Here is a 15,560-nt window from a genome sequence, read left to right as displayed (position 1 = left end):
AGTTCTGTTTGTTCTGCAACAGCTGAAACACTTAACGTTATGAAAACATTTATAGATCCTTTTGTTCACGTGCAAATCTATTTTTGAAAACCACATCTTCTCTGAGTATAGTGTCAGTTTTCGCTTTATTCTGCAGATGTTAAGAAGGGACGACCCTACGAGATCAGTTTAACAGTCATTTATCGAGCAGGCCAGGTGACCTCACTGTTTACCAAGCCTGTAAGTTCATAACTGAAGGAAGAATCGTCTTTATGACTTCCTGAGAAATATAGATTATTCTCACAGCCTTGAATGCCCCAACACATTTACCCAAAGCCCAGTGTCTTTTATGGGCTGAGTGTGGTGCTTTATCCCCTCTGCTCGTGACCTCTGACCCCGCAGGATAAACTGCTAACTGAGCTTTAGTCATGCTTAAGGATGCTGATGCCCACATGATCTCTGACATGCCGTGAAAAGACCCTTTTTAAAAAAATAAATACTGCTCAGTCACGCTCACTTTTCATACTCATGCTATGAAAACAAGTAGCACCATGCTTCATAATGATCACACTTTTTTACTAGTCATATTTTATCTACCGATCACATTTTATATACAGCTCAAACTTGACATAGTGATTTAATAAAACATATATCAATCAAATTTTAAAACCCAAGTCATCTATTCTTTGTAAACTGGTCAAACAGGCTCACTGTGTAACTCCATCTGACATTTTCACACGAGGGGAAGAAAATTCGCTGTTTTTTTGTCTATTTATTTATTTATTTTTTTTTTTTAAGTTTATTGTCCGTTTTTTGGATCTACATTTTATTGTCTTCCTTTATAAAATAAGGGAACTACTTGTGAGTTTATTTAATTTTTTTCAATTTAAGAATGCTTGGGAATTTTATGGTGAGTTTGTTAAAAAAGAATAAAGCAATAACTTTAACAGCAATAATAATACCTTTGACAATACTAGTTGTACTACTAGAAATAATAATGGGAATTATAATAAAAAAATGAGGGTGTTTCCCACTGTTCAATAATGATGTAGAAAATAATTGGGTAAATATGATTGAATCTTTTTTTTCTGGCTGTAAATATTTTGGACCTTTTTTTTATGGATTTTATCCTTTTAAAGATGGCGGTCATTTTATCACATTAAAACATTTTAGCTAAAAACTAAAAAATAAATATATATATTTCTATTGTTTCTTTCCTGGTTATCTCCAACAAATAAATCTGTGACCTCTTATTGAAAATAGCCTATAGGTAAACAATTAGACAGACTGATCGCTTGGTGGATTTTATCCATTTATTTATTTATTTAGTTATCAGTTTGTTGAACACTAGATTTCATTTATCTCTCATTTGTTAATTATTATTTTCTGTATCTTAAGCTGCGCCTTCAAAAATGACTCCATAAGTGTTTTTATTTAGTTATTTATTTTCCAAACGGCCCGTCCGTCGTGCAAGCATTAAAAGTGGATATTAAAGTTTATTTTAGTGCCTTTTCACTCGAACCCGGAAGTCCAAAACAAGCTCGGCTATTTATTTGGCACAATAAAACGTCATAAATTTACACAGAGGCGGGTAAAATAATAGCGCAGGGTCTGATAAAATGGTTAATATCAGCTGAACACGGGCTGTGGAGTGTAGCTCGTCTCTAATAGGCAGAAATAACAGAGATAGATATTTCGAACGTTCAAATTATTGAGATATTTTTAAGATATAGGCCTATGAATTAATTGCCAGTAACATATCTTTCAGGTAGGCTATATGAATTATCTGCAATTATGCTTCGACTGCGTTGGAACGCATGCGCACATATTCACATGAACAAAGGCCACAGCTAGCTAATATCCAGAAAACGTTGTAAATAGGAAATAAACAACAAATCAACGGGCTAAGAGAGGCTGCTGATGGGACTTTACACAGGAATTCCTCCTTCAAAACATTACTGATATTAATGTATTAAGAAAAGAAAATGACAACCACTTTTACTGTTACTGTTTGAGGAGGTGAAATATGCTGATAAATACAACAGGCAGCCTAACACACTGCTGGTGTTGACTCTTTAAATACTTCTCATGCCCTCATGTTAGGATACATATTTATGTCCTAAAAATGAGTTTTTTTACGGACACCATTAAGAGACTCCCCCTCCATAAAGTCCTGAGTGAATTCAGGCAGTTGTGAGGCGTGTTATCTCATCGATTATCCCTTCTACCTCCCTGTTTAACCTTCTCCGTTTGTAAACAACTCCATACAACTGACCTCCTTCTCCTCTCCTCAGCGTGTCTGTCTCTCTGTGCGTGTTACATCATCACGCAATAGCTGTCCTCCCGTGGCCTAGTGAACTGCTCTAAGCGCTGCACCAATTTAGCTATCTACTACACACACACACACACACACACACACACACACACACACACACACACACACACACACACACACACACACACACACACACACACACACACACACGTTGCTTTGAATCAGGGGAGGCAGCACAGCAGCGGAGGGGCGAACACATCCAGTCACGGAAGCAGCGGGTTGTACAGTAAAGAGGAGCAGGAGGCCTGACATGCAGCAGAATGACGGTGAACCAGGTTCAGCTCATCAAAGAGCTGGGCTGGAGTGTGTTTTGGAAACGAGTATTCATTGGGATTAAAAATAGCCTATTAAGTAATCTACTCACTGGTCTATGTTTACCATATCGCCTTACAGTGATCTGCACATTTCTACGCGCTATGTTTGCCCTGTGAGTCACCACACCTGCATATTAAACACATTAAAACACAAACATGTGAGTAAACTAAGGAGAATAATGAGTGTGTGAGGCTGCACCGAGGGCAAACTGCGCCAATCAAGAGCGGATAATGAGCTGAGGAGTGTTTTTATCCGTGCACATCTGTGGATGGCAGCAGCAGCGGATAGATCAGCGACCTGAAGCAGGTAAAACAACCTCCTGCCTAAGCCCGCTCACACCTTCCGTGTCCGGGCAGCGAAATAATGAGGATGAGTGAGAGGGGTCAGATAACAACAGGCCTGGTGTGCGCATGTTCAAAAGAGGATGCAACAACACACCATAACACGCGCGCTTCCTGTTTTCTGAGGTGTTCTCTAAAGTGGAAACACTTTTAAACCCCGATCAGAGGCCAAACACACACACACACACACACACACACACACACACACACACACACACACACACACACACACACACACACACACACACACACACACACACAGCTGCACTTTTATTACCTCTCAGGATCAGAACCCTGCACGAGCCAATTAACAGCACAAAACACTGAAGAATAAAAGTTTCCGCCAATATCATTTTAACACCCTTCCTTCTAAAACTTTCTTCATATGCTGAGGTTCTTAAAGTTCAACAGCTGAATGTATCTATACATAAATAATTTTAAAGTAATAATTTATCTCCAAACAAATTCCTTTTTTTGCAAAACGAAATTTATTCTTGTTGAAAAAACAAACTGTGTAAAAATATCACACTTCAGTTACACAATAGTTGCCCAAAAAGTACATAGTTTGAATTACTGAAATAAAACACACACTGCATATTATTATTATTTTTTATAAATGTAGGACTTTGCTCTCTGTGTCTTTAATACAAAGTTCAAATCAAAACCGTAAAAATGCTTTGATTTGTCAAACTAATAAAGAAGAAAACATGGATGTGTTTGACACAAATACATTATTATCCTATTTTAAACACGTGATCATTATAACCTGTCCATTAAAATCCTGAGACGCCCTAAACAGTGACTGAATTTACTCCATGGGAACACGGGGACGAGTTGGTGCTTTAGAGTCTGATTCACACCGAACAAAGGAACATAAATATTCTTCAAACAGCATGAATATAGGCACAGAGTGTGTTTGTTCATGTCCATCATTCAGCTGCGTGCTAGCAAACAAACGTACAAAAATAATCCTACCTTCACAGAGGGACGTTTTTTTGTTTTGTTGCTGTTTAAAGTGTTCTTGTTAAGACATTTTACGTTTTCAACTCTGCTCGGAAAGTTTTTCAACCGGCTGTAAAGAAAACACGCTCCCAGGTTGGCCCAAAGAGGACGCTGAGACCGGGACATGGACCGGAGGAGTCCTGGGCCAGAGGCGCTCACAGACCCGGTGATGATGCTCTTTATCAGGACGGGAGAAGCTGCTGCGCCGTGCGCTGTGCCGGCGTTTGGCGTCTAACACCCGCTGGAGCTGCTTCCAACTCTGCTAGGAAAGTTTTCAACTGGGTGCAAAACCGCTCCAGGGTGGTGGCCCGACGACTGGTTGGCAGCTGGACCCCCCAGGGAGGACGGTAAGACCGGGACAACAACGGGAGAAGTCCTGGACGGGCTCAGAGAGCCGCCGATGATGCTCTCTATGGAGAAAGGGGAGCGCTGCACCGGGGAGCTGGATTTCTGCGCCGGGGCTGCAGCTTGCACGCTCCCTGAGCCCAAACCGGGCGTCAGCTGGGGGTAAAACCTAGTCCGGGCTAAGTCCGTGGTGGTGGGCATCAAAGATGGAGCAGGTATGATGGTCCCTGTGTGTGCGTGCCTGGAGTGCTGCTGCTGTTGCTGCTGGAAAGCAAAAAGTGCAGAGTGTGTGTGGTATGACTGGAGCTGGATGCCGTATCCTCCGCAGCCGTACGGTCCGTATCCGTACGCGGCAGCAGCGGCCGGGATGAAGCTGTTGTGGTCCCGCAGCAGGTCCTGCGCCTGCTGCCGCTTGAAGCGCTTCCTGCGCCTCAGAAAACTCCCGTTGTCAAACATATCAGCAGACTCCGGGTCTAAGGTCCAATAGTTACCCTTCCCAGGGTTCCCGGGCTCCCTCGGTATCTTCACGAAGCAGTCATTGAGGGACAAGTTGTGTCTGATAGAGTTCTGCCACGCAGGGAACTTCTCCCGGTAGTAGGGGAAGCGGTTGCTGATGAAGTCGCAGATCTCGCTGAGGGTCAGCCTCTTCTTGGGGCTCTGCAGAATGGCCATGGTGATTAAGGCGATGTAGGAGTAAGGGGGCTTCACCAGGGTGTTCTTACCCGCCGGCTTGTAGGTGTCCCTGGAGGAGGTGGAGCCGTCCAGGCACGCAGGAGGAGGAGATCCGGAGAGGAGGATGCCATCGTGCATCTGAGCCACCTCGTCCACGTAGGAGCGCGTGTGGTTGTCCCCATCCTCCCCTTCGCCGACCACGTCTATGTCGGTCTCCTCGGACAGGATGGAGGCATCCGACATCTCGGAGCTCAGAGTCATGGCTCACACACTCCGTGGCTGTGCCCCTCCGACGGATGAGGAAGACGATGCTGCCCTGCCCTCCCTCTTCAGCAACTCATGTGAGGAGGGGGGAGAGGAGAGGAAGGAGCACGTGTCGCTGAGAGATGGCCCTCTTACTTCCAGATATTTCCATATGTGTCCGGATTATTCTAAAAACCTCAGAGTAACGAACAGTCTCCGGTACCAGAGAGAGACAGAGATGCGCCGGGGAACCTGTAAAAGGTCCAGACCTGAATCACGGAGGGGGCGGACCTTCTCCTGGTGTTTATACCGCCGTCCTGATCACGTGGTTTGAAAACGTCACCGAGACAAATAAAAAGAGAAGTTAGAATAAAAAAAAGGTCTTTGGAAATTAACTGTGAGTGGGTTTAAAAAAAGTCCGCTGTGGCCTGCTTCCTTTCTAGTGGTCGGTCCTGGAGGTCAATAATCTGCAGCTCTTATTTCGGCGCAGTTTTTGGCGCAGAAATAGATTTTTGAAGATTAAAAAAGATCTTTGAAAAGAGTAGCCTAATTGGTGGTGAGGTCATCTCCTCACTACAGCGGAAACTTTAACGACGTTTCCATTTATTTAGGCTCAGCTATAAGGAGCAGAGTTCACGGACCTTGAGTGCATTTGACAGCTGATATGTATTTTTATACAAGCCCATGAACCAAGACTTTCAGGTTAAATAATACAGGGAGCAAAAAATACCTGGAGGTTAAGTAAAGCTGTTGCAGAAATGACATCCAGGGAGACCTGTGATATTTCATGTGAACACCGTGTCTCAGGGCCGGGGCTGGTGCACCAAACCCAGGCAGCTCGGTTTGCGTGATCCGGTAGTTATCTAGATTATCCGCGAGCCATTTGTAATGGAAAAGAGTCAGCTGTTAACTCGAATCAGTCACGGGTCACGCAGAGCATGCAAGCCCCAGATATAAGGCCTCTGCCGTGCGTCTGCAGCACGGAGCAGAGCTGAGAGCCGAGACATGTCTGTTCTTTATTTTATTCCACTGAGGAGAACATTTACTGAACTAACCTGCTTCAAATCACGGCTCTTTAATTTACAGAAAACTGAGCGGAATAATGGAGGGTTAATGTGCAGTTAGTGTGTAAAAAAATAAGTTTAGAGGAGTCAAGCGAAGGCCGACATTAGCAGTAAAATCAGAGACAGTCCTGATAATATAAATCATTTTAATCATAGAAACAAGAAGAATGCTTTAAGAGTGATTAAATAAAGTGTGAATATTCACCATTTTTAGAATTTAGCCCTGAACGTTAATTTGTTGCTGTGCTTGAACATAGAAATTTGAAGCTGTTTTTTTTTATTTATATTCTAGAAACAAGCGGAGAAGCTCCCCACAATACTGGAACAGTTCATACAAAATTAGCACATTTATACACATATACAAACCGAACTATGATGGGAGTTGTTAAATCAGGAAACTTTTTAATTCCGTGTTCTTTCATTTACTCTACTTTATCTCTCCCTTAAGAATGATTTTTTTTTTCTAAATGTAAGAAAATATATTTAATATATTTATATTTTTTTCAACTAAAAAATGAAAATAAATAATGAACTGAACTATATACGGTGGCTCCTCAACACTTCAGCCCCCTCAGGAACTTCACTGTGGTTTCCATTTGAGCAGCGCCATCTAGCGGTGAAACTACCTCTCAACTCCAAACGGTTTCATCCTGAAGTGATAAAAGCTGCAGATGTGCCGCACATTTAGAATTACTTCATTTGAAGTAAAGTTGAGTCCAGATTATAAAGTTTATCAGAGTTATTGATTTCTGATAAAACACACTGAAAGTTTCAACTACAGACCGTAAATAAAATGAATATATAAACAGCACATTGTTCATTCAAAAGTCTATTAAAATAATTAATATATGGGCAATATAATGTTCATACCATAATCAATCAATTAAATAAAAATATAAGCAGTATATTGATTATACCGCTATAGGCCTAAATACACATAGTATACTGGCCATATCATTGACTGTAAAAAGAATAAATACGTACACTTTGATTTTTTTAAAATCATAGACCGTTAACGTGAAAATTATTTACAGAGTTTTTATCATAGACTGCATATCTACTTATGATGTTTACAGTCTGGTATGAACAGACATGTTGGTGTATGGAGGCCTGCAGGCCTGCACAGAGCACTGTCTCACAGTCTGATCCTTCTTCCTTAAGTCTGATTTTCCTTTATAAAAGTGTGTTTTATGACATTTGATCCTGAAAGGTAAACTTTAAAAGCCTTTTTATTTATAAAATAATGTTATTAAGTTGGTAAATGGTGAGCAGATCTTACTGTCATAGATATCAAAGACAGTTTTAACAAATAAATCTAAATTTTTGTTGAAATAAAATCTGTGAATATTTAGTTTGACTGGTTCACATTTACAGAAACATGAAAACTTAAATGGGTTCTTTGTTTTGTCAAATTCTCAGGCCTGATAAACTTTATTAAAAAAGGCTAACATGAAGAAATGAATTACTCTGAGATTTGATGTACTTAGGTTACAGATGACGTGTGACACATACACATTATTTTGTAAATAAAGATTTTAGGACAGGAGGACTTCATTTCAAGCATAAAAATCTATTTTAATTATAATCATTATTATTATCATCAATAATAATAACATCATCGTTATTATAAGTAGTAGTAGTAGTAGTAGTAGTAGTATACCATGTGAGAGCATCAAATGATTGTGGAGAGAATATTTTAATCTGCATCTACTAAGGGAGACAGAGAGACAGAGAGAGGGAGGGAGGGTGGTGGTGGTCTGCAGAGATTTCTGGTTAAAGCAGGATCATGAGTGGGGAAAAAACAGAGGCTGGCCAATCAGTGCACAAACATACCCACATTATCATCAATTTTCAGAAATTACTGAAACACTAAACTTGAAGGAATTTTCAAATTTTCTTCTCACTCTAGAAGTGTGTAAAAACTTTTTCATGTTTGCTTCTCATTTTTAAAACTTGTCTGGCCATCCTTAATTTTTTTAATTTAATTTAATTTAACTCACACCTCTGTCATCTATTGATGGCAGATGCTTCTCCATCCTTTGGACCTCTTCAGGCGGTCATCTGTCCCATTCATTAAACCACAGAGTACAAAGAAAACTTAGGCTATAAGTGTGTCTGCATGTGGACGGGACAGAAAGTGATAGCAGAGCTGTCGACATTAAGAAAAAAAATATCAAATTCTCTTTATTTTAGTTAAATTAATCCATTCAGCATTTTCTTTGATGGAGACCTAATGAACAGTTCTGGGAGCTACAGAGAAACAGGAAAACTTCCCCAGACTAGTCTGAAAGTCTTTAAACCTCTGTTCAATGAGAGTTCAACAAATCAAACCTAAAGAACAAAGTTCTTCTTATTTTATGACAATATCCTTACAAGAAGAAAACACTTTATTTTCAAAAGGTCAAACTAACATTGTCCTTTGTTGAATTTATTTAATTACAACAAAAATAAATAGTTAATATGTTGAATATTAATTCATGAGGGTTTAAAAGAGTATCCATGTGACAAGGCTAGCACTTATAACACGAAAACATGTTTTGATTTATATATAATTTCAATAAAACCTGCTTATAGTAACTCGTGCTGTCATCAGACATTATCTTTCTGCATTAAGGTTTGGGGTCCTCTGCATTAGTTTATTTACTTCAGCTGTAAATAATGTGCTACATCCCACCCACACACACACACCACACACACAGAGAATGTCTGTAAATTAACCTGAAGTGTTCTGGTCTTTCAAAGCTGATCTGATGGATCAAAGATGATCACAGTCGAACTCTCAGAGAGGATAAAACGATATAATTCACCTTTGTTTACCTTTATTTTATCACACAGGTGCACACACTCTGTCTGAACATGTTTTTTTTTGAATGAGTTGACGCCTGTGAGTTGATCTCATGATAAATCATAAAAGTAAAGGATCAGAATCATCAACAGTTATTTATTCAGTGCAAAAAAAAAACAAAAAAACAAAAAACAGAATAAACCATATGAAAAGCCCCTAAAAGATAAAGTAGCACCTGCACCATGAGCAGCAGTCAAGTTGTAGTGTTGTATTGATGCTTTCAGACTGAAGGTTCTGTATCAATTCTAATAAAAAATCCAGATATTTATCGCAGGTGATACGATAACAATACCATATGAGTCAGTACAGCCATATATATCACCATAATGTTATTACATCCTCATCCTACTGAACACCTACTGGTAAAAATTGTATACATTTAAAGGCAGTGTGATTTAGTAAAGTTTGTCTTCAGAGACGTTCAGAACATTTATCTTCCTCTCCTTTAAACATGCCAAACAACAGGTCTTCACATTTTATTTGGGAAAAAAATGTTACAGTTTGCCTGCAGATCTAAACTCAGGGCAGACAAACTTTTTCATATCTGACACTGCGTCTGTGCCTGCGTCACTTCCTTCCCCCTCTCTCTTGCTTCCATCTTGTTCCCGCATGTTTGAGCAGTTAGTCTTCAGGTCAGTGAGGAGCTTTAAAATCATTCCTTTCTGCACTGTAACCTCCTGATCCGACCACCTCAGGTAAGCTGAAGCCTTTCCTGTCCAGGTGTCTGAATCCTGCCCTGACTGAAAGCTGCTGTCGGCTCTGAGAGGCTGAGGCTGTCTCAGCCTGAGCCGAGGGGCTAGCTGTAGTTAGCCCTGGAGTTATAAACCACACCTGGTTTCTGTTATTTGGTGACTCCAGAGAGAAGCCGCACCTTGTTTTCTGGCTGCATTGATCAGGGACATTAGTTTTGACCTACATGCCACTACCTGCTTTGGCTCTGGGCTAACCTGTCCGTGTGCTGTGTGGCTGACTCCGTTTGTTGTCCTTTTAAATCCCACCAGACAAACCATCAGCTGTGTGAAGCTAACAAACAAACCTTCAGCTGTTTCTCTGAAAACTTGTGAATTATTTTACTCAGTGTTTGGAAACCCCCCACTCTCCTCCTGAATATGTCTGCTTGTATGTTGCATTTTTTGGGTGTTTTAGCCGCTGTTTTAACCCACGACTGGTCTTCGGCATTAGCATAAACGATTGCTGCATTTTTTTTTTAACTTTAAGTTCCTGAGTTAAGAACAAACAAACGAACAAAACAGTTTTTGTTTGGATTGAACGATGAGGATGCATTTTCTTTCAGTACCGTCACCTAAAATGAGAAAAGTTTATTTATCTTCCGCTGAATGAAAGCAACACTCACCTGAGGAAGTTTGACTCACCCGCCATGTTTGTACGGGAGCTCAGAGTGGACAATCAACACACACATATGCTTCTACTGTCCCACGGGTCCATTAGTGAGTCCAACGACTCAAACAGTTTTTAATAATTAATCAATTTATTTATCATTCATGTTGCTAAACACGGAATTCACTGAAATGGGTCGTGTTCAGTCGTGAAACACTTTTTTTTGTTTTTGTTTTTGTTTTTACCTGTCTGGGTTAACTGATAAGCTTCATAAGAGTGCGCATGTGCAGAAAGAAATACACAACTAGAAATCCCTCCGTTTGTAAACTTGATATCTCTTTAGAAAGAGCCTCACGTTAGCTCATAAATGAACAAAATCAAACCCAGGGGGAGTTGGGGGAACTCAGACTCCTCAGACTTGCTGGGTATAGTTACTGGCCCCAAATAAAACTTAGCTCCTGGTGTCACTCTAGATGTTGGTTCTGTTATGGTCTCTTGTCAGTCAGGAGTCAGAAAGAAGATGAACCCTGAGACAATACTTAGTTCCTAAAGTAATGACCCACAGGGTAAGGTTTGAGTCCCAGATGAACTCGCATTCAAACCTAATTTATGGTCTCAGAGCGAGATGAAGAGCAATTACTAACACTTTGTTATCTACAGGTGACTCATCTGAAGTTTCTCTTGTCCCAACTGTCCTGTGAATTGTCACGGTCCTGAGCTTTTTGCCTGATGTCTGTTCACTTCAGTCAAATTAACACGCTGATATTAGCAGCGGGAATGAGTCTCATGTTGTGTTGCTCAGCCCTTTTTTATTTTTCGTTGAGTTTGTCAGGATTGCAGTGTTTCTGAGCCACATATAATAAACTTCTCTATCTCTCTGACAGCCTTCAGGATTAACATGCAGCTGGTCTGTAAACACTATAGTAACTATTTATGAAATTCTGTTTGTTTTCCAGATGAAAGAAGCAGCTATGAATCAAGAAAAACTTGCAAAACTACAGGCACAAGTCCGCATCGGCGGAAAGGTAATGGATGAAATCAATGTTGTTGATGTTTGATTAAAATCAGCATTTCTAGAGATGTCCTGGTTTGTCAGACTTCCGGTTCCGGTTGTTTAATCTTGCCAAACCACGTGACCTCTCCTCCTGACACAGGAAGTGAAACTAATTAATGAACACTAAAAGTCAAACTGTAGAAAAACCACAAACACAGAATGACTGATCAGCAGCCTCGATGTTGGTCACTCAGATCTGGTTTCCATCACAACAGAAGCCCATTCATTTCTTAGCCACAGTATAAATAGTATAAACTTCTATAAATAGTATACAGACACACAGATGATACATGAGGTTTACACAGATGTGTGTGTTTTTGACCATGTCCACAGGGCACCGCTCGCAGAAAGAGGAAGGTTGTTCACAGAACAGCTACAGCAGACGATAAGAAGCTCCAGTTCTCTCTAAAGAAACTCGGTGTCAACAATATCTCTGGGATTGAAGAGGTAGGAATGATATCTGAGCTCTTTTTGTGCCTTTGAATGTGATCCAGCTCCACTCTGATCGGTTCTGAAGCTGTGAACTTTGCTTTCTTTGCAGGTCAACATGTTTACCAATCAAGGAACAGTTATCCACTTCAACAACCCCAAAGTCCAGGCCTCACTCGCTGCCAACACCTTCACCATCACCGGCCACGCTGAGACCAAACAGCTGACGGAGATGCTGCCGGGCATCCTGAACCAGCTGGGTGCAGACAGTTTGACGAGCCTGAGGAGACTTGCAGAAACTTTCCCTAAACAAGGTCCGTCCCAGATTAGAGTCAGACATAAAGTTCTTTACTTACATAAACCAGTCTTCATGATCAGATGATCGGGCGGGAGGAAATTTAGAAAAACCCCCCATAATGTCTTATTGTTTCGGCACCTGCTCCATGGAATAAAAGTTGCTTATGTGTTATTAGTGAGATGTGTTAAAATGCATGTTGGGCTTCTCCGACTCTAAAGTCAGAATTCTTTGAAAATGGCAGAAAAAAAATATTTAATTGTCCTGAATTAGCTAAATGATAAACACAAGGATTTTTGGTCCTGCAGCCTGTCTGAGCACTGAGCCCGTTTCTGCTGAGCCTCAGAGATGCCTCCTTACCTTCAGGGTTTGGTTGTTTTGGGGGTTTTATCTCATGTGAGCTTCTCACTGGTCTTCTTGTTCTTGCAGCTGCAGATGGAAAAGCACCAATAGCAACAGTAGAAGAAGAGGATGATGACGTTCCAGGTGAGTGTTGAGTTAATCATAAAGAAAAACACTCAGCGGTCTCTTCAGAAGACTCCAGCTCCACCTTTAAATTTTTCTTTCTCTCCGCTAAAGCTCGTCTTTCTTTTCTCAAACTCCTCTGTCTGATTTTTTTTTTTCCTGCGACTGAAGAAGTTCAGCAGCTTTGTTTTCTGTGAGCTCACATGAAGGAGGTTCATCTCTGACTGCAGGTTTTTCTATCTTACTGTTTATTAGAGCCAGTTTGTTTTTCTCTGTGAGCTGAACATGAGGTTAGCATTAGAGCGGTCTCAGCCTTTTCAGGACCTTTTTCTGAGGGAACAAACGATTATTCTGGCGCTCGGTGGTGGGAGCTGTTGGAAGTTAATGGCGCGGGGTTAACAGCCTGTTGTCATGATGTTGTTTTTGGCATTAAAGTTCCTTTTTGTTCTGGGGGAACACTTTTACTCAGAACTCTTCGATTGTTTCCATTTTAACCTTCGACCCCGTCGTGCCCAAACTTGGCAGATTTCACAGAGATCTTTTTTCACACCATCTCTACAGCTGCTGTCAGAAGTTGTGACAGGAAGGAGAGATGAGAAGAACACAGTTATCAGGTTTCAGAGAAAAACACCCCCTGAACAATTTTCGGACACCGTGATGGTTTCCTCAAACCTCTGACGAAAACGAAGACTTGTTTTCATCCTGGATCAATCTGCCTGATGTTTCACAACCATTATTAAAAATATAAGTTTGTCAGAACAATTAAAGTTTGGTCAGGGATTCAGTTTCCTGAACTCTGGGATATTGTCTACAGTACGGGGCCCTCTGCTGGTCACTTAGTAACCCTGAGGAGTGTTTTTAGGAAGCTGCTGGTTCAACTGTTTACTGCAGTTTTCTTTAAAAGTCTGTTTGACCCAAAATACCAGAAGAGCTGGGAGAGAGCTACCTGCTGCCTCATCCTGTATTTACAGAAGAGGCTGCAGCGCCCTCCTCTGGATGAAGTGTGGTGGTTACCACAGTGTTCAGGACACATCTTTTTTCTTTTTTTTAAAGTGCAACAGATTTTTACTATAACCCACAAACAAGAACAACAGTGCTTGAGCAGGGGCAGCAGCATTAAGCAAACAAATAAAGCAACAGAATTCTTGGGTTTCCCAGCTGCGCCAGTGTTCACTCCCGGAAGAATCCTTCTTCTTTTCCTCCTTAGATTCAGTTTCTTAACCAGGTTATCTTTCACCCACAGATTCTTTTCCACGTCTTCTTTTTTCATATTTCATTCTTTAACTGCGGTTATATTTGAATGTAATGTCAATTCGTCCTTTGCTGTCTCAAAGTCTCAAACAGTTCATACATCTGTGTTCACTGAGCTGTAAACTAATCGTCTGGTTAATTTTTAGCATTAATGTTTTTTCTTTTACTTGAATCATGAAATAATCATAGTGTTTCTTCATACTCCCCACTTGGTTTCATTTCCCCTTTTTCACTTTTAGTGTTTAAATTTAGTTTCTGCACTTCTTTATGTGTGGGCTTTTGATTCATCTAATTCTATCCAAATTGCAAAAAGGAAATAAGAAGCAGCTTTAAGGCGACGCCAGTAAGAAAAAACCCTAAAGCTGAAGTCAGAGAGCCTCCCGTCATGGTTTCTCTTTTTCACCTTAAACGAGTACCTGAGGAATAAATGCAGCAGATATTTCCATCCATGGAACTTTTGGGTCTTTAAAATATCCAATAAGTTTGTGACTGGTTTTCTATTGGCATTATTTTTAAGTCCCTCTTTTACTCAGTTTCTCTCTGTTGTTTCAGATCTGGTGGAGAACTTTGACGAAGCGTCCAAAGATGAGGCCAACTAGAAGAAACAAAGTAGAGTCTGAACCTGACGGGACCAGGAGGTGTTAAAACACCTGAGGAGAGGAATAATTTGTGGACATGTGGTGCTGTGCAGCGTCTGTAACATCCAAACAAAGCACGCACTCTGTAATGAATTTTTCTGAGTCACGTTGCTGAGCGTATACACTGAGGCTGGAGGTGTTTTAGGAGGACTCTGTGTTTCCATCAGACTGTGAATGTTTGAGCTCTGTGTGTTCTGCACAGAGAGAAATGTGTCCGATGGGAAGTGATTGTATCCTCTATGTTACTGAACCTGAACTCTCTGTGGCCTCGCTCAAACCATTACATCTGGAATAAACCTTTCTACTGTCCACACACAGCTCATCCCTGTTTTCTGTCTTTCTAGTTTCTGTCCACAGGTCCATCTGAGATGATGAACTCTATTCTGAAAAACAACAAATACTTTCTTTCCACACCTCCACAGAGATCATTAATTCTTTTAATTAAATAACAGCTTCATTATTAACAGTGATCCACTGACTGATACAGAGGTCAGGTCACTAAACAGTATAAAACCCAACGAGCCTCACGCAGACTCACAGAGGTCATTAAAGTTCACATCAGAGGACACATCACAACACGGAAACAAAGACGTCATCACATTACAAGGACTCAATATTTCAAATAAATAATCACAAAATAACCAACAAGCATTCAAACTTGAAAAACATTTCAGATTCATGTCAGTCCAGTCCTCAGAGACATGCTCCTCATAGAGACCACAAGGCCATTTACTGATAATTTAAAACAGCCTTTAACTCGGTTAATAAGTTAGATTTAAAAAAAAAAAACACTTCATGGCGGGATCACACCACAGATGGCGCTGTAATGTGACGTACAAGAAAAACACTTCAAACAAACATCCTTCTTCAGGTTAAACAAATGAATTCTCAGACCCAGCGAAGCAGACTTCCCGGTAGGAAAAAAACGTAGAGTCAAACAGAAAAAGTG

General features: G+C 40.6%; 2 protein-coding genes across 3 annotated transcripts; one reads left to right on the top strand and one right to left on the bottom strand.

Moving 5' to 3' along the window:
• Positions 1–3,520: 3,520 nt before the first annotated feature.
• foxd1 (forkhead box D1) lies at positions 3,521–10,529 on the bottom strand. The gene is made up of 2 exons (XM_074690856.1): positions 10,496–10,529; positions 3,521–5,549 (listed from the first exon to the last, which is right to left on the bottom strand). Exon 2 carries the CDS (start codon positions 5,248–5,250, stop codon positions 4,204–4,206), a length of 1,047 nt encoding a protein of 348 aa, XP_074546957.1. The 5' UTR covers positions 5,251–5,549; positions 10,496–10,529; the 3' UTR covers positions 3,521–4,203.
• Positions 9,697–14,774, top strand: btf3 (basic transcription factor 3). 2 transcript variants are annotated; one of them, XM_074690857.1, is made up of 6 exons: positions 9,697–9,836; positions 11,436–11,504; positions 11,867–11,980; positions 12,075–12,276; positions 12,687–12,743; positions 14,526–14,773. In XM_074690857.1, the coding sequence occupies exons 2-6, from the start codon at positions 11,436–11,438 to the stop codon at positions 14,570–14,572; spliced, it is 489 nt and encodes a 162-aa protein (XP_074546958.1). In that variant the 5' UTR covers positions 9,697–9,836; the 3' UTR covers positions 14,573–14,773. The 2 variants fall into 2 exon arrangements, with proteins under 2 accessions (XP_074546958.1, XP_074546960.1); XM_074690859.1 differs by having other exon boundaries at positions 9,700–9,773; positions 14,526–14,774.
• Positions 14,775–15,560: the final 786 nt, after the last annotated feature.

This window comes from Halichoeres trimaculatus, unplaced genomic scaffold, assembly GCF_033239565.1.
Source record: "Halichoeres trimaculatus isolate MK-OKI-2021-1 unplaced genomic scaffold, fHalTri1.1 fHalTri1_scaffold_16, whole genome shotgun sequence".
Lineage (NCBI taxonomy): Eukaryota > Metazoa > Chordata > Actinopteri > Labriformes > Labridae > Halichoeres > Halichoeres trimaculatus.
This window is presented reverse-complemented; position numbering and strand designations above follow the sequence as displayed.

Excerpts from the sequence above, each read along its gene's own strand:
- btf3 (XM_074690859.1), top strand. The coding sequence starts at position 11,436 with ATGAAAGAAGCAGCTATGAATCAAGAAAAACTTGCAAAACTACAGGCA. Across the intron at positions 11,505-11,866 it reads AAGTCCGCATCGGCGGAAAG|GGCACCGCTCGCAGAAAGAG; the intron begins GTAATGGATGAA and ends CCATGTCCACAG. Across the intron at positions 11,981-12,074 it reads ATATCTCTGGGATTGAAGAG|GTCAACATGTTTACCAATCA; the intron begins GTAGGAATGATA and ends CTTTCTTTGCAG.
- foxd1 (XM_074690856.1), bottom strand. The coding sequence starts at position 5,250 with ATGACTCTGAGCTCCGAGATGTCGGATGCCTCCATCCTGTCCGAGGAG.